General features: G+C 46.1%; 1 protein-coding gene across 1 annotated transcript; it reads left to right on the top strand.

Annotated features, from left to right (window-relative positions):
• The first annotated feature begins 4,844 nt into the window (after positions 1–4,844).
• Positions 4,845–12,384, top strand: LOC147201969 (alpha-2-HS-glycoprotein). The gene is made up of 7 exons (XM_086116636.1): positions 4,845–5,171; positions 6,084–6,194; positions 7,471–7,558; positions 7,886–8,052; positions 8,312–8,419; positions 9,650–9,736; positions 11,606–12,384. The coding sequence occupies exons 1-7, from the start codon at positions 4,938–4,940 to the stop codon at positions 12,125–12,127; spliced, it is 1,317 nt and encodes a 438-aa protein (XP_085972762.1). The 5' UTR covers positions 4,845–4,937; the 3' UTR covers positions 12,128–12,384.
• The last annotated feature ends 14,696 nt before the right edge of the window (positions 12,385–27,080 follow it).

The following is a 27,080-nucleotide window of genomic DNA, read 5'->3' as shown; positions in this document are numbered from 1 at the left end:
CAGCATATGTATTAGACAGGGGTGCCCATTACATCGATCGCAATCGACCGGTAGATCGCTAACTGGTCCCAAGTCGATCGCGAGGGGTGTAGAGGAGAAAAAAAAACAACCAAATTTGTGTCTTTGTGCATGTTAGTAATATATACAGTATTTTTGTGTGAATGTATACTGCACCCTAATCATCCATCCGTCTCATTTTCACAAAAAGTATTCAAAAAATAAAATAAAATAAAGCAGGTAAATATTTAATCTATGGTGTCATATGACCTGCGTCACCGGAAGTTGTTAGCGTTCAGCAGTGTGCAATTGCAGCTTGTGATCAGAGCTGTTGCGCTATATCTTTTATCGTTATCATTATTCTCATTCAGAGTTTGTTTTGTGTACAATTCACCGAGGGCACGGGCAAAGAATAGGAATCTTGAGGGCAGAGGGAAGCACTTTATCCACTGATGTGTATTGTTTTCAGCATTTTTGGCCACAGCATTTGTCAAATAAGAAGAATCTATGCTTGGTGGTTGCACCTTCTCGGCAGCACATGTGTACCAGCGCTGATTTTTTGATTGGGACGAATGTCGGCGCCATTTGACTGTCGTTGCTAGACAGCCCTGGGGCGATTGTGTTTTGCGCCTGTAAAGGTCAGTGCTTTTGGACAGTCTGCAGCTGGATGGATGCATGGCTTGAGGAGCCGACGATGCAAAGAAAGGAGCGTCAGCGCAGAGCGCGGATGCGTATGTGGAACTGGGAGCCGCGGCTTGGAATTGAAGCGAATTTACATGGACAGGAGATGGGAGCCAATCTCTTTTTTGTTAATGGACGCTACAGCTTCTTGTTGCTTTCAAACCTAGCTTGTAGCAGACGTGTGCACATTTTCAGCATGACGTGTTTGATCCACTGGTGAAAAAGACACTTTGATTCGCTCCTGTTTTATCTATAACTGTTTCAAACAACAAGGTGTTTGCAGGAAAAGTGGTTAAGATTGCACGACTGCCTGTGTCTTATGTGTTGTGTTGTATTATTTTCTCATTTATGTTAACTGTTCTTTTGATGGCGGCGAGGGCAGAAATTTCATCTGTGCTGTATGTTGCACATACAGCGCGTTTGACAATAAAGTTGTACTTGACTTGACTTAAAACGGTACGTGTGAGCTACGATAGTTAACAGGCTACAAACGTGCATCCTATGCCTCCGTGTCAGGCTGTTGCTCATCATGGCATGTGTGTGTATGTGCGTGCGCGGTAACGGGTCGATCGCGGGAGGTTGCTTGCTCGAAAAGTCGATCTTCGGTCGAAAAAGTTTGGGCACACCTGTATTAGACAATGTGTAATATATGTTAAGTGTCTGCGTTGTTTTGAAAAACATCTCGAGTCTGACCACCTGTAATGTTTCTTTCCTCCTTCCTACCAAGTAGCTTCATGACTGAACAGTAAATGCAGCCAAAAAAAACAGATACAGTAAGTAAACATTGAGTGGTAAAGTAAGGAATTTTTCATCTGTCATTGATAAAGCAAGATGCACTTCAAATTTCACTCCACTGGACTGGAGAGAATGCTCTGGGCAGATCATGCTTCGCTGTGAATGAGCGGATCAATACCATAAGATCAATATTTAAATCTGGATGCTCAATTTTAAGTATTGATCCTCAAGCTAATGTATCGACATGTGCAATTATTGAGGATTGTATATTTTCTTCAGTGCATTTTTTTTTTGTTCCTGCCCACCAACTAAGCACTGCCGTCTGCTCTTGCCCACTCTTAATTACTGTGTTGGAAAGCGGAGGGAGAGAGGGGGGCTTCGGGGTAGGGGGGCTTTCACGCTTTGCAGAGCGTGGTTGGTTTCCATCTCACGAGACACTGAGGCGAGTGTATATTACCTGCCTGATCTTTTTCACCTTGCAAGTTTAAAAAAAAAAAAAAGTGTGGGGACCCCCCCCCCCGCACTCCCTCCACACACACACACATAGTGTACTTGAGTTGTGTATTATGTCATGTTTTGGCTGCACGTGTGTGTGTGTGGGGGGGGGGGGTGTGCGTGTGTGTCCGATGGCTGTCGAATGTGTGCCGCCCATGTTCATTCATCCATACATTTTTGGATCCGCTTCATCCTCACAATATATTTTGTTGCTCTAAATATCAATTGAGTCTTGAATATGTAACACTTAAGTAAATGTTACTATAACACTGTCATGTGGATGCACATGGGCTTTTTGCCACTCCATCCATCCATTTTCTGATCCGCTGAATCCTCACAAGGGTCGCGGCGGGGTGCTGGAGCCTATCCCAGCCATCTTCGGGCAGTAGGCGGGAGACACCCTAAACCGGTTACCAGCCAATCGCAGGGCACACAGAGACGAACAACCATCCACACTCACACTCACACATAGGGACAATTTAGACTCTAAATTGTAGAGTGTTCAATCAGCCTGCCATGCATGTTTTGGAATGTGGGAGGAAACCGGAGTACCCGGAGAAAACCCACGCAGGCCCGGGGAGAACATGCAAACTCCACACAGGTAGGCCGGAGCTGGAACCTCTGCATTGTGATGTCGACGAGCTAACCACTGGACCACCATGTATTTTTTTTTATTTTGTGCACTGTTGACTTAGGTGGCATTGTACGGCAATTTGAGCCACGAAAATTAAAACGCAATACTTGCTAAGTTGTCAAGCGGTCAGGAAATAAGAGGATCATTTCACCCGTATGTTTAATGAATGAGCCTAAAGGAATGGTTGCGCCTTCTCGGCAGCATGGGTATACCAGCACTGTTTTTGCCTGGGAGGAATGTCGGCGCCATTTGACTGTCGTTGCTGGACAGTCCCGGGGCGCTTGTGTCTTGCGCCTGTAATGGGCAGCATTTTTCACAGCCCCGCTTTGTTCAGGGGAGAGATCGGTGCTGTTGAACGGTCTGCGGCTGGATGGATGTAAGTCTTGAGGAGCCGACGATGAGAAGAAAGGAGCGTTAGCGCGGAGCGCCGATGCGGATTTGGTACTGGGAGTCGCGGCTTGGAGTTTGAAGCGGATTACGTGGGACAGGAGAAGTGAACTAATCTCTTTTCGTCAATGGACGCTACAGCTTCGTGTTTGCTTTCAAAACTTAGCTTGTAGCAGACGTGTGCACATTTTTAGCATGACGTCTGTGATCCACTGGTGAAAGGACACTTTGATCCTCTCCTCTTTCATCTCTAACTGCTTCAAACAAAAACGTGTATGCAGAAAAGTGGTGAAGATTGCACGACTGTCTGTGTCCTATGTGTTGTGTTGTGTTGTGTTATTTTTGTTATTTTGACTTCAAAATGGCGCCGCAAGAGTGGCTGCCTTTCCAGCAGCTCCTATATTTTGTTGTTCTACTTCTTCCTCTCCTAACTTTGCTGCTGTGAATTGGGAATTTCTCCATTGCGAGACTAATAAAGGTTTTCGTAAAGACCGACGAAAATATGTTTCTCCACATTTAATCGATGAGACGCCAAAGAGTTGTCATGCTTGGTGGAAAGAATTTACGTGATAAGCAGGCGTTTCCTACTTTGATTATTTTCCATAATCGTCCAGCGCTAATAAATATGGTCATCTCATCGTCTACTAAAAGAAGTTTGCACTGTTGAATGAGCTTTGTAACTGAATGCCATACATGTTATTGGTGAAAAACAACATTCACCAAAAAACAGTATGAGAACAAGTGCGCTGCCTCGATTTAACAGTACGCATTACATTTCACTACAAGTTGACAAGGAAGTGGTGACAAAAAAGTCTTAGGTTTAACTGATTCTGTTTTTTTTTTTAGAGATTTAAAAAAACGTGTTCGAAAGAACACACGGTAAAAATATACTGTGTATGTTTAAACAATAACATTGGGCAGAGTTTTTCAATGTCTTGCTTCAGCCCCCCTCCAAAAGGGGCTAAATACGGAAATGGTACACAATATATACAGAGCAATGTGGAAATTAGATCAAACCTGTGTTAAATAATGAAATTCTGTACGAATAAACACGGCTTGCATAATTAATGAAAGTATTTCGACAATATGGCAGTCACCCGTCTCCACCTCTTCTATTTTTTTTCCGTGCACTGTGAACAGCAGGGGTCCAAGCGCCTCAGTTCTATCTGGAGCTGGGCATCACTTCATCCTAGCATCTCCTCATGAAGCAGAGTGGGGGAGTTCTCTGTGCTCACATCAAAGAAGGTTTGTCCAACTTGGGTCTGGCATTGTGCTCGTAGAGCAAGTCCTTGGAGCATCCCTTATCTCCCCCCCGCAGACTCTTTCTGCTGCAACACAACTGGCTATTGAAAACACTGGTGCATGCAAGTGTGGCTGTGCACGATCAAAATGTGCCCACTGACATCAGTGGTGAACAATCAAAACACACGCACTCGCACACACTCACACAAACACACAGATATCGTCTCTCGCCCACAGTCAGCTTGTAAAGCGGCCCTTATCAATGAGGATAAGCGGTACGGTGAGGAATGCATGTGTGGATGGTGGATGGATGGATGGGAATGATAAAACTGACATCAGTGACTCATTAACCCAGTTTTGCCTCGTGAACATTTCCCTCACCAACAATAAGACATACAGCGACCTCTCTTGGTGAAATACACTCATTGCATACTGTCTGAACTTGGTGACTGAGTCGTCGTCGTCAACCCCCCACAAAAAACATTTCTGTTCTTCTTCTTCTTCGTCTTATTATTCTTCTTATTATGATTATTATTAATTGAAACCCCTGGTTTACTGATCGTGTGTAATTTTTTTTCTTCCACGGGTCAAATAACGGTCAATGTTCATTCACAAAAATAAACATTTGTCCTTGGCTTGATTTCAACAGTTCTCCCTATTTTGATTCCAAAAGTCAACACACAAGCCAGGCTGAGCACAAACACGGGAACAAACTTCACTTCCATTGGAGCTTCGTCGAGCTGCTGGAGCAGAATCCTCTGCCATTATGCACAAATCCATTTACACATCGTTCCTGCAGTTAGCTCTGCTTTTCATTCAGATGTTGTATCTGAATGCTGAGGGATTAGCACTGGTGCCCACTGAACTTGCTCCAATTCCCTGCAATGACAAAGCTGTGGAGAAACTGTCCCGTCTGGCTGTCACTTATATCAACGAGGATCGTGCGGATGGGTACAAATTTGCCCTCAATCGCGTTGCTAATGTCCACCTACATGCTCAGGTGAGTGGGGATAAATGTTTGAAAAGAAAACTTGCTCATTTGAAGGTCGTTTCAGTGTGCGTTTTTTTAAATTAATTTTTTTAGGTTTAACCAATTGGATAGTTGACAATTCCCGTGTTATGTTGTCAAATATCCATTATAAAATGTATGTAAACGTGAATAGAATTTCTTGAGAAATCCTATGAAATACAGCATGGTGATGTTTGAGATGCTGTTAACCAAAGTGAAATGGTGAAAGGTGCACTGTCATGCTGGTTAATGAATCATAATATAGCATACGGCAGCGGCCCTTGCACACATCGTTCTCCTTCAGGGTTGTGTAATACATCTGCTTGGTTGTTGAGAACGTTTCAGAAGACACCGTCTGCAAAAAAAAGGTCCTTTGGATTTACTTAATTTGAATATGAATATCGGTTGGACATAATTAAAATGTGATAAACCTATGTTTTCCTCAAAACAAATGAAACGTATAAAGGTAACTTATATTCATCACGTGCAACCGAAAATCAAGTACTTTTTGTCAATGCATCAATGATCTTGCACAAAAAAGTCCCCCATTTTTGGACCATGAATACATTTCGATCAAGCTAACCCCCTATTTTGTTTCTTATTATTAACACTGAATTTGTTGAGCAAGGAAACTAATTGCCTGTCAGCATTGACAATGATTATTTTCACTTTGTCATGCTACGTTGCATATCATCGCTGTCCTGTGAAAAACACAGGACAGCGACTATTTATTTCTTAAGTGATGTAACTCGAAGTCACCTTGTTTACATACAGGTATAATGCTGAATGACGACTGCAAAATTTTTCTATAAGACCTTTACATTGTTGCCATTTTGCTCATGAACCTACGTAATGTTTGCATGTCCTCTTCCTTTTTACTTGTGTTTATCTTGTGCATGTCAGGGTCCAGCAGGCAATGTGTATTACCTGGACCTGGATGTCCTGGAAACCAAGTGTTACATAGGCAGTCCAAAACCATGGAAACGCTGTGACGTCAGACCATTCATGGAAACAGTAAGGGACACACATACAGTAGAAATAAACTGGGCACTTTGACTACCCTTGTGAGGACACTGAGCGGGAAATATTAATCGCTGCATGGCTGCAAATTTAATATCCTGAGATCCAAAAGATATCATCAGATAACAAGTCTCTGTTTTAAAATCCTCTCAGTGTAATATTTTGCTGTGCAGTGATACAAATTTGCAAATCACAAGCACAAAAAACAATTGCACTCAATCAACCAATCTATCAATCAAACATTATTAAAAAGTGTCTCACAAATAATACACACACACACCACCCACAAACACACATTCAAAAATACACAAGATAAAAAATAAAAGAGCAATGAAAGAAATAAGAATGTGAGGCTGGCTACAAAGCATCTCGTAGGGAAACAGTACACCATCTGACAGGTTGCCCCAACAGCCGCAGGCCACCAGCATTGAGTCCCCGGTACAGCACGCATAGTGCCCCATGACCCACCACAGCTCCCAAAGCAGAGGGCTCCCTAGGAAGAAAGCTATAGAGTAATGCCAGAGGTGGGCATTCCGTCAGTACTGATGCAAGCTCCGTCAGTCCGTCACTGAGGCCCATTTTGCTGACGAGTGACAAATTATAAGAAACCTTTTTTTTTTAATGACGCACTAAGCACTGACGGAGGTCGTTTTTTTTTTTTGTCCGTCAGTATACTATAGACTGCGGGATAAAATCAGGGAGATTAAAAAGAACACAGTGATGTTCAGAGACATGCGAGGCAACAACAGCACATTAATAATAAAAAATTGAGAATGCGTTGCCTATTGTGAGACGACTACATGACATACATAGACAAGCAATCATCGGCGCTCACACTGACATCGAGGAACAATTTAGAGTGTTCTATTAACCTTCCACGCATGTTTTTGGCATGTGGGAGAAACCGGCATACCTGGCGAAAACCCACACAGGCACAGGGAGAACATGTAAACTCCACACAGGAAGGCCGCAGCCGGAATCGAACCCTGCACCTCTGCACTGTTAGGTTGACGCGCTAACTACTGGATCACTGGGCCACCCAATTTGATCGCAGTACAGTACATGCAATTTGAAAAGAAAGCTTCCTAAATATGTCGCCTCAGAACGAATACTTTCCAGACAAATCCCATGAACTAGTTATCATGTAAGGAAACACACACACAGCTCTTTGAGTGGATGTGAGTCGATTACTGCATATAAATGTACCGCAAATCTCCACTCTACTTCTTAGAAGTGCTTGTCATTTCTCCTTCTCCTTTTATCTTTTCAGCAAATCTCCGGTAACTGCAACACAACCATCCTCCACACATTGGAAGGTTACTCCTACCTGTACAGTTATGACTGCACGCTTGTGCCAGGTAATGTGAACATATCAACAGATGAGTTGTTTCCAGTTAAGATTCAGTCAGATTCTGATATTGTGCTGCAGATTTTCATCTTGCAATGAGGCTGTATGACAAAATACATAAATAAATAAAAATAAATGATGATAAAATGCAACAAAGAATCAAAATAATTGTCCCTGTGTGCTTCAGATGTCTCAATTGACATGTTTGCAACAATGCATGTTGAAAGAATTTATTTAAATTTGCCAATCTTGTTGTAAAATGGATTTAGTATTTCAATTCAAACAAACATCCGTACCGATAGCTCCACGATGAATAAATGTCATCCTTATGATGCAGACCCCGCAGAGAAGCTGCAACAGACATGTCCAACCTGCCCCATCCTACTTCCCGTTGACAGTCAACAAGCTGTGCTGGCTGTTCAGGTCGCGCTGGCATCCTATAAGAGGCGATCCACTGTGGGTGCAGGGCTTGGAGTGAAGCGGATCACCAGAGCTGCGGAACAAGTGTGTTGTTAAGCACTTAAGTTTGTGAGGGATAAATTTCTGTGGCGGATTTTAGAACACTGCAGTTTGCCGAGTGTTTAGTCTGTCTTGAAAGTGAAAATGCAACAAGAAACTCATGAGCACACAGCAAAGTGAAATTGTGGGTTTTTGTGTACCAAGCAGGAAGTAAAATTAGAGTATTTATTAGTTCTTCACCACGTTCTCCTTCTGTTAGTCTTTTTTTTTTTAATTTTCTCACTGTATGAATTTTGTATTTCAGGCTTTGCCAGTGAAAGCCAGATTTGTGGAATTTACAGTCCAAGAGTGTGCAGAGGGAGTGACAGAAAAAGGCACCTGCCAGCGGTTGACATCCACTTCAGACACTGAGGTTTGCAATGAGTCAACTTCTACTTCTGCTCTACAAGCAAATATTTTAAATATACATTTGTACAAATAAACTCCAGCCCATTAATAGACGCCTGGAAGTCTAGGCATTAAGGTAAACAACACCCTCTTCAATACAAAGTAGAAGTTTTGCAAGCATTCAGGGACCAGGCTGCTAAATGGTGGCAATGGTCCCTCCGATCATTCCACTGGCCACCTCCATGTCGAGGGAAAGATTTTGATGAACGGCAATTTGTGTATTTCATTAGTTCCAACTTACTGCTGTCACAAAGTCACATTACACCAGGGGCTCTACATGCTGTGCCTCCATCAATTTAAACCGATCATACATGTATGCGTTTATAATGTTGAGCTGCATGCATTAAATCAAGCATCATTTCATGTTGTCTGTGATATAAGTGAATATTAACCATCACTACTATGTTCACATCTTAGCACACAACTACATGGCTGAGTAGTCATTGTTTATAATACCATCCACATTCACGGTTTTCGTGACATGAAAATGCATAACCTTGCCCAACATATGCATCATACAAGAAGGAACAAATATAAATAAAAAGCAACATTTGGAATTGTGAAGAATTAGGAAAGTAACTGTCATTGTTCTTAATCATTCTTCTTCTTTATGATTGGCATGAAATGTGCAGTTGGATCGGCAAATTGGCAGTTTGCAAAATCTATTGGTGGCAATTGTTCACTCTCATTGGCAAATCAGTGCATGACATAGAAATGGAAAAAAGCAAAGTGAAATGCATTAACTAGTAAATCAAGATCGGTGAAACTTTTTTTTTTAAACTGAGATGTTGTTGCTCATATTATGAGTGTGTTGGGCAAGGTTGGCATATGTGTGCCATCCCTGACCACAGATGGTATGATAAATCGATGATGTCTCTGTCATGGTTGTTGTGCAGCTGAGACTGACCTACCAACTTGTAAGGCTACAGGTGTGTGGGGGTGGGTGTGCACGGGTGGGTCTGCGCTCGCGCTCGCACACTCGCAACTGCATGCATACACATCCATTGTATTGTCTCTCCTCGGTGAGTCATTATGTCACCTGGGCCACCCCACTGAAAAAAATAATTCTAGCTCCGCCCCTGAAAGTATTACAGTATTTAAAAAACAAATCCCAATGAATTTTGCTCTCAACCGCAACATTTTAGTGTCTGCAATCTTTCATTAATCTTGGGCTAATGTTATGCCTTGCCCGTAGACTGCAGGCTTTTGTACAGCATCTGTACATGGAGACCTGCATGCTCATCCGGATGTCCAAGTGTCCTGCGAGATGTTCAAAATTCAGGTACAGAAGCTCACACTTTTCATCACGCTCTGAAGCAAATCAGACCAAGGAACTGGGGATGTATCTTCAGATTTTAACTGCCACAATACAATGCAATAGATAGATCTGCCAAACGTCTTGACATTCAGTACAAGAACTATCAAATGTGAGCTTGGATTCCTGTAGATGACGAGAATGGCACTTTCACCAAGACCAGAACATGTGATTTGAGCGCGCAAGTGTGCGTGCGTGTGTGGCCCATTTGGTACAGGGCCACATATTGACAGCCCAAGATTTATTTTTGTTTTGTGTTTGCGGAGGAGGAAGCTGTTGTGCTGGTATGTCGTCCAAAACAAGGCAATACAACAAACCTATTGAATCAGTTGAACAAGTAGCACACAAGTGATCAAATGGAAAGGATGAAAGTGCGAGCAGTTTCCGCAGTCTCCCCTCGTAAACCTGAGCAGGTTTGCCTCTAATTACTCAACTCAACTGTATTTATAGAGCGCTTTAAAACAACCACCGCTGTATACAAAGTGATTTATATGGAGCAAAAGTAATTAGTACAACAACACACAATAAAACAATAAATTAATAATGAAGACAGTAGAAAGCGCAAAAAGAGTTCAACTAAAAATCAAGTCTCATCTCAAGTCAAAAGCCAAAGAATAAAAATTACTTTTAAGACAAGTTTTAAAGATGGGCAGCAAGGGGGCTTGCCTCACGTTCAGCGGGAGGTCATTCCAAAGAGAGGGACGAGCAAGGGAAAAGGCTCCATCCCCTGTGAACCTCCGCTCAGTTGTCAGTATCTCTAATAGTGTCGAGTCCGCAGAACTGAGGCACCGGCCAGGTAAGACGGAGATCAGAGAGGTAAGATGGGGCAATGCCGTTAAAAGATTTGAAAACAAATAATAGATTCTCAAAAAGGTGAAGGGATGCCAGTGAAGGGATGCCATAGTAGGAGTTATGAGTATCAGTTAAGAGGTGAGCAGCAGCATTCTGGACCACCTGGAGACACTTAATGGAGGATTGGCTGACTCCAAAGTAAAGCGCATTACAGTAATCCAGCAGAGATGTGACGAAGCTATGAATTACTTTTTCAAAGTGCTCATGAGAATGGAAAGACTTTACTTTCGCCATCTTCCAAAGATGAAAGCCGCTGGATTTAACAACGGCACCAATTTGCCGGTCCAATTTAAAATCAGTGTCCAGTTTAGGAACCAAATTTGAGACTGTTGGCTTAAGATAAGGAGCCACGGGGCCCAAGTCCGCAGGATGGGATGTACAGCCACTGGGACCAAACACCATCACTTCTGTCTTTGTGCCATCCAGGTCTTGATTTCCTGTGGACAGGATAAAAGTGGCCTCAATGAGAAAGCGTTTTTTTTAAATTGTTTTTTTGGCTCAACGGGACCTAGATCTGACAGTGACCAGCATAGCAGTGGAGGGAATACCATGTTTCCTGAAGATGGCAAATGGGTCCTAATATTTCTTGACGTACAGGAAAGTGTGTCCCGCATACTTGCGATTCAGTTTGAACCTCATCATCCGCTGCCTGGACAAACTTTGTGGCAATCCAGTTTCAGATTCAGATCATGATTTTCACTTTTTTTTTTCCTAATACTCCCCTCTGTGTGCAAGGGGGCCAAGTGGTGCACTGACAGAGGCAGAATTTCTTGTGCTCTTCTGTAGTGCAGCATCTTCGATGATTATGCAGGTCTATCTATTGCTGAGTGTCATTTAATATTTGTTTTCCTTTATTTGTGTGTAATTGTTGATTACATACTGTTACCATAAACTGTAATGTAGTAAAACCAAGTCACCTTTATAGCCATTAACAGCAAGTTGGTTAATATCAATGTGACGTGTGCTGGTCTTTCCCTTCCTCAGAATGTGGACGTCCTTCGCCCATTGCAACCACAAGGTCATGACCTCCGCTTTAAGCCTGACATCCCAACAGTGCCTCCAATCCATTACCCAGGAAAAGAGCAACAGCCTGCTCATTCTGACCCCACACCACCCCGTGATCCGCAGCCAGCGCCATTTGACCCCACACCGCTCCCTGATCTTCAATCTGCACCATTTGACCCCACACAGATTAGCCCTCGTCCCATGGACCCTCTCTTTAATCCACCAATATCCTTCAGTTCATCTTCGAGTGAGTCTGCTGAAGATCTTTTAGATCGGCAGCTATCAGTAAACGGTTCATTTGACTCATCCTCTGAGGAGGTAGGAGGCTTTCTGGCTTTACGCCCACCATTGGACTTCCACTATAAGAGGCACGACCGCAAGAAGCGGCAGGCCTTGGCGGAAAGTTCACCATCCCACAGACCAACATTCCTGTCTGATTTCCCAAATGGAACCTCGCCTTTTCGTTCCTGCCCTGGTCCTGCACGATACACCACAGTCTAAAGGGCCATTTGTTTGTGTGCTGTGCATTTGGGCGAGGGTGGCTGACAGCATAAATACTCTGCTCTGTGACATCACTTAACTGTGCAAACAGCTTGTACCAAAAACGAGGAATGGCATTTCCATGGACAAATACAGTTACTTACAGTGGGTGCTTAAAGCTACAGACATCATGTACTTAAACTCAATTTAAATGTATAAAGAATTCAATGCATAAAATTTGAAGTACTTGAGCAATTAAAGTTTGCGTTTGATTTAAACATTTGCCACCAGTGCAAATTCCAATGACCATTTATATATATATATATATATATATATAACAAAAGTTCATATACTTAAAAGAACAAAATATATATTACTTCTTATAAAGGTCTGAGCCTTACATCCATTATCTGAACATCCTGAATTATCCTCACGACTGTTACGATTCGGACAAGCCGAATTAAGTTTTGGACCCCAAAGTGTAGGCGTCAACAAGGTCTCCGTTGCAAAAATATGTTTTTAATACAAAAATCGCCACGACTAAGAGATAACATAAAGCGCTGGTCAAAACAATGTATGTATGTACAATGTATCAAACTACACGCAAGCGAAAGCCAAATCACAAAATAAAATCCAATACTTACAAAACCATTGGTACCGAGAGTTCCAAAGCGAAACACGACGAGATCTAAAGCCAGAATAGTCTATGGGCATGGAAACAGCAAGGTATAAACAATACTCCCACAACCAGAAGACAGATTGCGGGTGCTTAAATACACAGTTCCATAAATGACAGATTGGTAGCAGGTGTGCAGCCAGCAAGTTCACTCAGTCTGCCACCTGCTGGCCAGACCCAGAACAGGAACATGACGGTACCCCCCCCCCCCCCCCCCTCAACGGACGCCTCCTGGCGGACCACCCGGCTTCAATGGGTGAGCAGTGTGGAAAGCACGGAGAAGGGCCGGGTCCAAGATCCAGGAGCGGGGGACCCACTGCCGATCCTCCGGTCCGTAGCCTTCCCAGTCGACCAGGTACTGGAACCCCTTACCCCTGCGCCGAGAGTCCAGGATTTCCCTCACCGTGTACACCGGGTCGCCATCAATAATCCGCGGAGGAGGAGGTGATGTGGGTGGAGGAGCCAGAGGGCTGTCGGTCACAGGCTTGATCAGGGAGACGTGGAAGACGGGATGCACCTTCATGGAGGGTGGCAGCCGGAGCCTGACGGAGACGGGGCCGTTGATGGACTCCACCTCGAACGGCCCCAAGAAGCGTGGCCCCAACTTGCGCGAAGTCCCTGCCAGTCGCAGATCCCTCGTGGACAGCCATACCTTCTGCCCCACCTGATAGCTGGGCGCAGGGCGACGGCGGCGATCCGCAATCTGGCGGTTTCTGGTGGCGGTACGCGACAGGGCTGCTCTGGTCTCCCTCCATACGCGACGGGCCCGCTTGAGATGGTGCTGTACCGACGGGACTTCCACCTGCCCCTCCTGCGATGGAAAAAGCGGAGGCTGATAGCCATAGGCAGACATGAAGGGAGACTGACCTGTGGCTGAGGAGACCAGGGTGTTATGCGCGTACTCCACCCAAGGCAGGTGGACGGCCCAAGATGAGGGACGGTGGAGACATACGCATCGTAGAGCCGCCTCCAGGTCCTGGTTCATCCGTTCGGTCTGTCCGTTGGACTGTGGATGGTATCCCGATGACAGGCTTGCTGTTGCCCCCATGGCGCGACAGAACCGTTTCCACACCCTGGACACGAATTGGGGACCCCGGTCCGACACAATATCCAGCGGGATCCCATGGAGGCGAAAGACGTGGCTGATGAGGAGGTCGGCGGTTTCTAGGGCGGACGGCAGCTTGGACAACGGAACGAAATGGGCGGTCTTGGAGAAGCGATCCACAATGGTGAGGATTACGGACTTTCCCCGGGAAACAGGGAGGCCAGTGACAAAGTCCATTGAGATATGGGACCAAGGTCGATGTGGAACAGGTAAGGGTTGTAGCAAACCAGCCGGAGGCTGATGTGAGACCTTACTGCATGCGCAGACGGAGCAGGCCTTGATGTAGTCCAAAACATCCCTTCGAAGCTCAGGCCACCAAAACCGCTGAGTGACGAGATGCAATGTCCGGTTAACTCCGGGATGGCATGCCACCTTAGATGTGTGTCCCCACTGCAACACCTCCGCGCGCAGATGTGGGGGCACAAATAGCCTTCCGGAAGGACATCCAGCCGGAACTTGGGTTCCCTCTTGGGCCTCCTGGACCCTCCGCTCAATCTCCCACCTGAGCGCTCCCATGATGCAGTGGTCCGGTAGGATGCTCTGAGGTACACTGCTCTCGGCCGCTGGGTCGTAGATCCGAGATAGGGCGTCAGGTTTCACGTTCTTGGATCCTGGGCTGTAGGTGAGCGTGAAATTGTAGCGTGTAAACAGGAGTGCCCACCGGGCTTGACGGGAGTTCAGTCTCTTTGCTGAGCGAATGTATGCGAGTTTCTTGTGGTCGGTGTACACGGTGAACGGCTCCTTAGTTCCTTCGAGCCAGTGTCTCCATTCCTGTAGGGCTAGCACGACGGCCAACAATTCTCGATTACCCACATCATAGTTGGCTTCAGCAGGACTGAGACGTCGTGAGAAGAAGGCGCAAGGGTGGATGGATCCTCTGGTCGACTGGTGAACGCTGAGACAGTACTGCCCACACTCCTGAATCCGAAGCGTCCACCTCTACTACAAAAGCAATATCAGGGTTAGGGTGTTGCAACACGGGTGGCTTAGTGAATGACTTCTTTAATTCGGCAAACGCTCTGTCGGCCTCCGAATCCCACCTAAACGGGACTTTGACGGACGTCAACCGGGTTAATGGAAGTGCTCTCTGGCTGTAATTATGAATAAAACGACGGTAGAAATTAGCGAACCCCAAGAAACGTTGTAACTGCTTCCTCATGGTGGGTGTCGGCCATTCCACCACCGCCTTAATCTTCACGGGATCGGCTCTCAGCTGGCCCTTCTCCACGATGAACCCAAGGAATGAAATAGAATCGACGTGAAACTCAAATTTTTCGGCTTTGACAAAGAGACGATTCTCCATTAGACGTTGCAAAATTAGCCGGACGTGCTGTTGATGTTCCTTGAAAATATCAATATGTCATCCAGATAAACAAAACAAAACATGTTCAAAAAATCTCTCAACACGTCGTTGATTAAACTTTGGAATACAGCAGGAGCGTTGGTTAACGCAAAAGGCATGACTAAATATTCAAAATGGCCCAATGGTGTCTTGAATGCAGTCTTCCATTCGTCCCCCTCCCTGATACGGACCAAATGGTAGGCACTGCGTAGATCTAGTTTTGACAAAATGGTTGCTGATTGGAGGGGGGCAAATGCAGAATCTAACAGTGGAAGAGGATATTTGTTTTTTATGGTGATTTCATTTAGTCCCCGATAGTCTACACATGGTCGCAATGACTTGTCTTTCTTTTCAATAAAGCAGAACCCGGCCCCCACTGGGGACTTAGATGGCCTAATGAGGCCAGCCGAGAGTGAGCTGTCAATGTATTCCCTTAAGGCCTCTTGTTCTGGCTGTGAAACCTGATAAAGTCGAGAACTCGGTAGAGGGACGTTAGTCAGTAAGTCGATGGCACAGTCGTAAGGTCTGTGTGGAAGCAGGGATTGAGCACGATCTTTACTAAACACTTGACGTAAATCGTGATAGATGCTTGGGACGTTGTCCAAGCAAATGGCTTCGGGCGGGTCGGTGCGAGGCAGCCCTCTACCCCCCGCTGCCGACCGCAGACAATGCGCGTAACAAAATGGGCTCCAATTCTCAATTGCGGTGCGATCCCACGCGATGACAGGATTTTAACCAGGGTAACCCAAGGATGACAGGTACGGAGCGAGACTGCATAAGATAAAATCGCCTCTGTTCAACATGATTACCAGAGACCTTTAACATTAAGGGGCCCGTGATCTGTTTTATCTCCGCCAGGAGTCGCCCATCGAGGTCGTGGACGCGTTTAGCCACATCTAACTCCTCTACCGGACAACCCAGGTCATTAGCCATCTTAGTGTCGATAAAACAATCGTCCGCCCCCGAGTCCACCAGTGCCCGAACCGGAAAAGCCCGTGAAGGACCATAGATTGTCCCGTCCAGCTCAAGTCCCTTGGGGAGTCCCGACCTGGACTCCTCTCTTCTCGGCCCCCGATATTCTGTGCGGGGTGCAGACTCACGGTTGTAGGTGAGAGTAGAAAAGCGGGTTGGGGTCATCGGACGGTCGGCGACTCGATGTCCTTGTTGGCCGCAGTAGAAATAGGCCTGGTCACAAATCCGTCGTCGTCTCTCCTCCGGCCCCACACGCCCTCCGCCCAGCTGCATAGGCTCCCCCTCAGCGGCGACGATCCTGGCACCGGGGTGATGCTCTGGTCCGGACGTCCGCCAGGACTCGCGGTAAGCCGGCCGACCGCTCGCACGACTGGGCTGGAAACGGGCATTTCCCCGTTCGTCCCCGCGTTCCCGCAGGCGGTTGTCCATAACAAGGGCCAGATCAATGAGGTCCTCCAAATTGGTGCTGTCATCGCGGGTTGCCAGTTCGTCCTTCAACGATACATTCAACCCGCGGCGAAACAAGCCACACAGGGCGCGGTCCCCGTAACCACTACGGGCGGCCAGAATACGAAAAGAAATTGAATATTCGGCAACGGACTGTTTTCCTTGCCGAATAGCGAGTAGCCGTCCTTCGGCCTCCCTTCCCATAACCGGATGGTGAAACACGCGACGAAACTCAGCGAAGGAAGACCGAAGCCCGGGTTGAGCATTGCTGATTTCCACCGCCCAAGACGCCGCCTGACCAGTCAACAGGCTCATTATGTATGCCACCTTGGTTCTATCCTTCTCGTAAGCAGAAGGTTGCTGGTCGAATATTAAAGAGCATTGGTGCAAAAATTGTATACAGAGTCCCGGTTCGCCACCATAGCGAGGGGGGTGAGGGAAATTAGGCTCCCGCCCTACGATCGGGGAAGATGGTATCTCGGTGGCAACCGTAGGTGATCTTGAGGGTGGCGTTTCTCGGTGGCTCGTTTGATCCATCCGGGAACTCAAATTATCCAGCTGATGAGCCAGCACGGAGACGGTCTCTCGGAGCTCCGCGAACGCTTGTCCGTGCTGGCCCACCAGTTGTCCCTGGCTGGTCAAGGCGGTAATTATCCTGTTAATATCTACGGGATCCATTATGGTGGGAGTATTCTGTTACGATTCGGACAAGCCGAATTAAGTTTTGGACCCCAAAGTGTAGACGTCAACAAGGTCTCCGTTGCAAAAATATGTTTTTAATACAAAAATCGCCACGACTAAGAGATAACATAAAGCGCTGGTCAAAACAAGGACCAGAGGGCACAAAAAACGAACAACAAAAAGCGCTTGCATAAAAGGCAAGGGGAGAAAATGAGGACCGCGAAGACAAACAAAAAACAATGTATCAAACTACACGCAAGCGAAAGCCAAATCACAAAATAAAACCCAATACTTACAAAACCATTGGTACCGAGAGTTCGAAAGCGAAACACGACAAGATCTAAAGCCAGAATAGTGTATGGGCATGGAAACAGCAAGGCATAAACAATACTCCCACAACCAGAAGACAGATTGCGGGTGCTTAAATACACAGTTCCATAAATGACAGATTGGTAGCAGGTGTGCAGCCAGCAAGTTCACTCAGTCTGCCACCTGCTGGCCAGACCCAGAACAGGATCATGACAACGACGGTCGCGGGCCTATCCCAGCTGTCTTCGGGCAGTAGCCGGGGCACACCCTGAACTGGTTGCCAGATAATCACAGGGCACACATCTAGACAAACAACCATTCACATTGACAATGTCATACCTATCATGCATGTGTGCGGAATGTGGGAGGAAACCGCAGTACCCAGAGAAAACCCACGCAGGCATGGGGATAACATGCAAACTCCACACAGGAAGGTCAGGGCCAGAATGGAAGCAACTTGCTGAAAACTGCTTTAGCTCATGTCCAATGAGGTCCAAGGTCAAGGGTTGCAAAACTAACCCCTTTTGTGATGCTCCTCTGTGAAAGGTACCAGCAGGGTGCGGGGTGCTGAAGTTGACTCACAAATTTTCTGGCTTCCAAAGTAGTAACAGAAGAAGGAGTGCACCTTTGCGAAAACGGAATGACGGAAAGTACCTGCTCCTTTTTGCTGAAAGCAATTGTCAATTGCAGAGACTGTGTGTCACAAAATACATTATCGGCAAGCAGGAAGTTGCGTCAACAGTGTAAATATGGCGCAACAATCAAGCTCAGACTTTTCTCCTTCGACGAATGTCATGGCCAAAACATTGAAAACAGTCCACAACGGGTCCAAATGAAGGACAACAAATACCATATGACAAAACAAAAGACAAAAACAACACCAAGAAAAAAAGCAGAGCTCTTGGAAGAGCTCTTGCAGATAGCTGCCAGCTATGGCACCATCTTCAGGTTGTATTTAGTATAGTGAGGAGAAATTAGAATTACAGTGCTTATCTTTTTAACATGGCAAGTGGCAAAGAAAGTAAAAGTTAAAGGAAGTCTACACGAATTTTACACATGTGGCTTGATTATTAGCAATTATTTAGTTTTGCTTCGAAAAACGCAGAAGAGCTGGAAACCACATCTCTATATTGATCTATTTCACTTTTATAGCAACTGTTCCAACACACGGGTATGTCCATGATGGGTCAGACAAGACATAATGTGTGTAATTTACTGCTGGACAGTAGACACACATTGGACAATGAGGAAGACACAAAGAAAAACAATGACATAATGTAGAGTAAAAATTTGCAAGGGGTCGTCAACCAGAAAGAGCGAACAAGGTGCACACTGGCATGCTATTTAATATCGTTGTTATTAAATGTACATGAAAAATAATGAATTTATCAAATTAAGTATAGATAAAATATGAACTTTTTACTGCTGCAAATGGCGTACAAGGGGGTTTCATTTTAATAGTGGCAAAAAGCGACCCGGTAGTCCAGTGGTTAGCATGTCAACCTCTCAATGCAGAGGTACAATTCCAGCTCCGGTCTCCCTGTGTGGAGTTTGCATCTTCTCCCCGGGCCAGCGTGAGTTTTTTCCTGGTACTCCGGTTTTCTCCCATATTCCAAAAACATGCATAGCAGGCTGATTGAACACTCTAAATTGCCCCTACGTGTGGGTGTGAGCGTGGATGGTTGTTCGTCCCTGTGTGCCCTGCGATTGGCTGGCAACCGGTTCAGTTTGTCCCTGAGGCTCCAGCACTGCCGCGACCCTTGTGAGGATTCAGCGGATCAGAAAATGGATGGATGGAGTGGGAAAAAGCCCATGTGCATCCACATGACAGTGTTATAGTAACATTTACTTTTAAGTGTTACATATTCAAGACTCAATTGATATTTAGAGCAACAAAATATATTGTTGACAGTGCAGTAATAATAACACTATTGAGTGTTTAGATCAGGGTGGGCAAACTACGGCCCGCGGGCCGTATCCGGCCCGTTGGTCTTTTTAATCCGGCCCGCCGAAGATTGGTGCACATTGTTGGTGAAGATTGGTTTGATTGTTATCATGTTAAAAACTTTCCGCAAACTGGACCGCTAATAAGAGTCGGAGAGGAAGCTCAACTGGCGGACCGCGATCCACGACCGGACCGCCGACCTCCTCTGTCCGGACCTCCTCTGTCCCGGCCCTCGGCAAATTGGAGAAAATAATAAATTATAAAGTGATTTTTACGTTATACATTTTATATTTTTGGACGATAATCTGCGCATTACCGCGATCGCTTGTTAAAATTATCCGTTGTATTCTTTGCGTGCACAAACAGATGTAATGCAGAGGACCGCAGCAGCGCGACTGGAGACCCTGGCTGAGCAGGGCATGTCGGCGATAACGATGCGCTGATTGGCTCCTCTGAACTTAAGGTGTGCCTATACAGTAAATATTCCCATCCCCGGAATTCTATGAAAAGGAATTTCCTTCACCCGGAAGAAAAACCTATGCATTAACATTTTGACTCCGATATTACAAGTAACCGGAACTTAATAAGCGGAAATTCCACTACCCGTAACCCGGATGGAGACGTCATGCCGCGGGAGCTTAAATACACGCAACGCCCACCCGATGCTACGGAAAGACACGTTTTCACTTCGCATTTTTCGATCATCAGATCAGAAACGACGACATGTAAGTGACTTTTTATTGGTGTGCGTTTCACTCTAATTGCGAAAGATTTTAACTTTATTCACTTACGTCCCGTCGATCGCCGGCACTAGCTTAAAAAGGAGCGCCCACTCCACACGACGGAAGAAACGTCCGCTTCGCCGTTTTCATTCATCAGATTCTAAACGACGACGTGTAAGTGACTTTTTATTGGCGTGCGTTTGACTGTTTTTGCGAAAAAATGTAACTTTATTCACTTGCGTCCTGTCGATCATGGCATCGAAACGTAGAAGAACTGTCATGACTGTAGCGGAGCGAGTGAAATGCATCCGTTTGAGCGAGGCTGGAGACAAAGTAAAAAGCATCCAGGATACACTTGGGAGTCGGAAAGATGCAAATCTACGAAACTTTAAAAAACAAGGCATCGATTCAACTCTTGATGACAAGCCACCATCCAGCAAGGAAGCAATGCCAGTGGCAACAAAAATCCTTCAGCATGCACAAGAATCACCAGACATCGGTGATCAACGGGACAGTTACTTGCAACTAGCAAGAAAACTGTATGACACGCAGGCGAACGTTGTCATAAGCTAAAGAATGCACGCAACAAAACAATCCAAAATAGACCAATTTTTTCCCCAAGGCAGGCGTCTCGTGGTTGATGGAGCAACTTTTCTGTACTCTGGGAAGCAAGACCACCATTCCCATGGAGTCGGCATCATCCTCTCCAATAGTGCAGCAAAAGCATTGATTGGATGGAAGCCGGTGAATGAACGGATTATTACAGCAAGGCTCTACACCAGATATGCCAAAGTAACCATCGTACAAGTCTATGCCCCAACCGAAGCTGCCTCAGCGGACGATAAAGACACCTTCTACAACCAGCTCCAGACCGTGCTTGAGGAGATCCCCAGACATGACATCAAAATGCTGATTGGAGACTTCAACGCAAAACTGGATAATGACAGAAGGGGCCTGAATGCCACAGTTGGACCACATGGGTCTGCAGGCTCCACGAACGACAACGGGGAGAGACTGTTGATGCTAACCAGTACCAACGGCCTCAGCATTGGCAACACCTTTTTTGAGCACAAGCGGATCCACAAAGTAACCTGGGTTTCACCTGGTGGCGGGACCCAGAACGAACTGGACTACATCTGCATCAACACAAGGTGGCGCTCGTCATTGCTCGACGTTCGCTCCCACAGAGGTGCAGATGTGGTTTCAGACCACTTCCTTGTGGTGAGTAAAATCAAGCTGAAGCTGAAGAAGGTGAAAAGGGTGCAGCCCAAGAGACCTTACGCAGTGGACAAGCTAAAGGATAACAACATCTCAGAAAGCTTCTGTGAGGAGTTGAGTAGGAAGCTCAAGGTATCACAACACCTTGCAAACATTGAGGAGCAGTGGAGTATGTTCTCTTGTGCCATTGCTGAAACTGCAGAAGCAGTTATCGGCAGAAAGAGGGGTACCAACAAAGAGAGATGGATAACAGACAACACCTGGAAGTTGATTGATGAAAGGAAAGTGGCCAAGATAAAAAGAGAACAAAAGAGGAGGCTCCGGAGCTGGAGGATGGAAGACGAGGAGTACAGGCGCTTGGACAGGGCAGTGAAGAAGAGTTGCAGGAAGGATAAAAGACAGTGGCTAGAAGAGAAAGCAAGAGAGGCACAGGAAGCAGCCGAGAACAACAACACGACGACCCTATACAAGATCGTGCGGGAGCTAACCAACTCCAGGAGCAGCTCTAGCGTGCCAATCAGGAGCAAGGATGGCAGGACACTTCTATGCGACGAGGAGCAAGAAGCAAGATGGCTGGAACACTTCAGGGAGGTTCTCAACCAACCAATGCCTCCCGTGCTCTTCAATTTCGATCAAGAGACACCAGCTCCAGCTCTAAATATTACATCGAAAGAGATATCCGAGACTGAGGTTGCCAGAGCAATCAAGGGCCTTAAGAACAACAAGGCACCGGGACTCGATGAGGTAGCTGCCGAGATGTTGAAACACGGCCAAGACGCTGTTGTGGAGAGCCTTACCCACCTGTTCAACCTGATTTGGCATGCTGAAGAGGTTCCTGCCAACTGGAGACGTGGGGTCATTGTCACGCTTCCTAAGAAGGGAAACCTCGCAGACTGCAATAACTGGCGGGGCATTACACTGCTGTCAATCCCCAGCAAGGTATTCTGCAGTGTCCTGCTACATCGCCTTAAAGATGAAGTGGATAACATCTTGAGGGAAGAGCAAGCCGGTTTCAGGAAGGGAAGGTCTTGCGCCGAACAGATCTTTACCCTTCGAAACATCATAGAGCAGTGCCAAGAACTTCAGACACCACTCATGATCAACTATATCGATTTCAAGAAAGCCTTCGACAGCATCCACCGGGAGTCACTGTGGCAGATCGTCCAGCTGTATGGTGTACCCCTCAAGTACATCAACATCTTCAGGTCATTGTATCACAACTCAACCTGTTGTGTCAAAACCAACAGTGGCACAACTGATGATTTTGACATTGTCACTGGTGTAAGACAGGGTTGCATTCTGTCACCCCTACTCTTCATCATCATAATTGACTTTGTGATGAGGAAGTCCATCACAGGGGAAGAAGTTGGTATCAAGTGGGGAGGGAGCAGACTAGCTGACCTGGAATTTGCAGATGATTTGGCTCTGTTAAGTCACACCCAGCCCGCACTCCAGGAGTTGACCAACAATCTGCATGAGCACGGAGTTAAGGTCGGTTTACGAATTAGCCAGGAAAAGACCAAGGCCATGGCCGTCGGACAGCACCAACACCTTCAACCACTCACTCTACACCAACATGACATAGAGTACATTGACAGCTTCACATATCTTGGGAGTAACATCTCAAATACAGGTGGTGTGGAGTAAGACGTCAACAGTAGACTTGGTAAAGCTGCGGGAGTGTTCCAACGCCTCCGCAACATCTGGTCATCGAAAGCCATCACTACGACCACCAAGCTACGCCTCTATATGTCAGTGGTTATCCCAACAGCGATTTACGCCTGTGAGACATGGATGAAGACAGCCAACATTACCAACAAGTTAGATGTCTTTCATCGGCGTTGCCTGAGATCCATCCTGAGGATCTCATGGGGAGACCACATCACCAACGAGGAGGTGATGAAGAGGGCAGGTGTGGCTGAACTGTCAGACATTGTCTCTGAAAGGAGAAGGAAAATGATCGGCCACGTACTCCGGCTGCCAAGAGAGAGACCGGCAAGTGTGGCCATGGACTGGATGCCAGAGGGTGGAAAGAGGAAGAGAGGTAGGCCAAAGAAGACGTGGCGACAGACTGCCAAAGAAGACCTCAGTGAGATGGGTGTCAGCTGGCATGGAGCAAGAAAGGTCGCCAGTGACCGGAACAAATGGAGGAGGCTCGTCGCCCAATGTTCCAAATAGGAGCGGGCGGAACTAACTAACTAACATACATAAGCGTCAGCACGCGTCTATCCCAATACACATGCATTCAAAATGGATGATTATGTCAGGAAACAGACGCATGCGCGACGCCACAGTGTGCTCACAGTTTCAGCCCAGGAGAGCCGCACACAGACAATTAGACAAGACGAATCGCGGGAGCTTTCGATTGTGTGCAGTTTTGCTCCTGTCTACCCGGGGATCTTTGCAGCTGTTTAACAGCAGAACACCGCAACATGGTAAATGAACATCACAATGGCGTCCTCAAATATTTGCATGCCTCAGACATTGCATTCACCTTTAGTGGAAGAACAGCACTGCACATTCCTGTGCTCCCTTGTGTCAGTATTTAAAATGGTTCTTAACTCCTCTTCTGATATATTTTTCAGTGATTTCAGAGGGGATGTGAAAAGGGGAATTGTACAAATGAAAAGGATATTTTTGTTTTCATGTTTAGTATTTATTTTGGTAAAATTTGTATTTTGTTTTGTTTTTGTTAAATTAAGGGAAAAAGACAACTACTGTTTAACAAAGTTAAAGTACAAATGTCTTATTCCCCTAAAAGGGCTATTTCTATTATTAAGCAGGCAACACTTAACAAAATAAAATAGTTTCTGTGCCTCAACACAATACCTCTCATTATTTGCTGTGTACTGGCAAAGTGAATAATTGTTATTTTCATGCACCCCATTATTGGTTGGTTGTGAGGAGTGTTGATTTTTATAAGCTTGGCTTGACCATACTAAATTGGCATATAGCCCTGCTCCCCATGACCACCGTGCATGGGACTGGACCTTGGTCTTATTTAAAAAAAAAAAAAAGGTGGACCTACAGCATTTCTAGTTGAGGACCACTGACCTATGACCAACAGGTGTGCAGCTGCCGGGGGAGCCCTACAGTGCCACCTGTTGGTCCCTAAACCGAATCATGACACTCGTTTATCGCGGTTCATAGGGACCAAGACCACCCGCGATAATCGAAATCCCGCAAAGTAGCGACCCTCCCCCCCGTATAGGTACATGTACATGTGTATGAGTATAAAAAATATTTATCAGGCCAAATTTAATGGTATACATGCATGTAGAAGTAAATTTTGTCATAATTACCATTACTTAATGCTGTATACTAATAGATTTCAACATGTATAAGTTAGGTTAGATTAGTGAATGAATAACAAAATACAGTAAACATATACATGTAGTCGTGTATATGTTGCTCTATGTGATTCGCTGTTGTTTTGCTGACTTTCGCTGCTTCTCTCGGACCGTTTGCAAATTTTTTATTTTTATTTTTTATGAATATGTTTGAAAAAAATCCACGTTGCACTGAAGCCGTGATAAACGAACCACGAAATAGCGAGGGATCACTTCTGGCCGCGCACCAACGAGCAGGTCTGTCGCCGCTCCTTCCCCTCCAACGCGCGCCGTCGGCCCGCTGTGTTATTCTTCTCCATTTGCGGGCCAGGGCGCGTTCTGGGGCCTGATGGCGGGCCTGGCGGTGGGCTCGGTCCGGATGGCTCTGGAGTTCTCCTACGAGGTTCCGGCGTGCGGACAGCCGGACCTCCGCCCCTCCGTGCTGAGCCGGGTGCACTACCTCTACTTCGCCATCCTCATGATGGCCTTCAGCTGCTCGGTGATGGTCGCGGTCAGCTTGGCCACGCCGCCCATACCAAGCACGTGAGACGCGCAGAAGCTCATCTTTGAATCAAGTAAGCTGGCAAGCGAGCAATGTGAGACAACGTTGTCGCCCGTGTGTGCGTCAGCTGCACCGGCTGACCTGGTGGACGAGACACAGCACGTCGCCGCGTGTGGATCTGACCGCCGAGCCGGGGGCGCGCGAAGCCTCCGACCTGGACCCCTGCGACCCGGATCCCCGCGACCCTCTGGAGCGCCCGCCGGTCCCCTTGTGGCACCGGATGCTGCTGCGTCTGTGCGGGCTGAGCGGCGCCTTTTCGGCAGTTCCCCTCGCCTGCGACACTAAGCTCAACTCCCTGAAGCAGGCGCCGCTGTGGAGGAGCGTTTGCAACGCGAACGCCTTGCTGCTGCTCACCATCAACGTCTTCCTCTGGGGCTACTACGCGTGAAGGACCGGAGTGCCTCCTGCAGTTTCCTCTGCCGGATTGACTCCCTTTTTGTCACGCACGACCACCGCATGAAATTCGGATGAGCGCTCAATGAAAGATGCATGATCGAGGCGGCACGTAAGGTGCTGGCCACAAAAACGATACAGTCAAATCTCGGTTTTCAACCATAATCCGTTCCAGAAGGCTGTTCGAAAACCGAATTGTCCAAAAACCGAAACCATGTTTCCCATTCGAATCAATGCATAAAATTTTAATCCGTTCCAAGTCTAGAAAACAACTTTTATAAAAGCATTTTTTCAACTATTTTATACCATAAACCATATGCACGTGTAATAAGAGAGCAGGTAACAACAAACTACAAATATTTTGGATGTTTTATTTTTACCAATTTGAACATAAACATTGACATTGTAACATAAATATTGAACATCTCTCTCTCTCTCGCTCTCTCTCTCTCTCTCTCTCATCGTGACAATTGTAGATTGCATTCCATAGGCACATAAGGCGCTGGCCACAAAAACGATACTTGCTTTCGGCATTTGAGAGTAGCGAGACTATCACATGAAACCTGGAGGGAGCAATTTGGCACGCTCATCAACATGAGGCCGCCGCCGCTCATCTCACCATCCAGTGTTGTGTCCAAGGACCGGCAACCCGAGGCCAAGGCCAAGGCCAAGGCCTAGGACTTGAGAAATTTTCCGAGGCCAAGGCCAAGGACCAAGGACTGATTTTGAAACTAAGCCTAGCCGAGGACATGTATAAAACAATGCTATCATACCACTTGGCAGGTCTTCATGATTTGCAACACGCCTCCATCATAACCCTTTGCACTCCCTAACGCTTGAATGAAGTGTTTTTATTCAAAGAGTAGAACAGTCAGGGTAAGTGTTATTTATACTGAGAAAAAAAAATCATATGGTATACATTTATGAAATAATGTTTTAATGCAGTAGTTTCTTAATATGAAGTAAATCAACACTCAACAGGCATGACGTGGCACGGAACACAAGTTGAGAAATGACTTTGCATAGAACTCAATCACTGACTGCAGAAAAAGCGGTAATCTCTCAGTGATAATTTTACAGTTTACCGGCAGCGAGTCCCTGGGACTCGCTGATCAGAAAAGTACGAGTGCCATTATGGATTGAGAGAGTCCCAAATTTCGAATTCTGAAAGGGTCTACTTATTCAATTGCATATGATAATAACACAAACAACAACATATACATACAATGATAAACAAATGCTGCAAAAATTTAAATAATTCAGGAGCAGGCCT

Source organism: Hippocampus guttulatus, chromosome 7 (assembly GCF_054856545.1).
Source record: "Hippocampus guttulatus isolate MCC_2025c chromosome 7, RoL_Hgut_1.0, whole genome shotgun sequence".
NCBI lineage: Eukaryota > Metazoa > Chordata > Actinopteri > Syngnathiformes > Syngnathidae > Hippocampus > Hippocampus guttulatus.
Note: the sequence above shows the minus strand (reverse complement) of the source record. Positions and strands in the feature narration are given on the sequence as shown.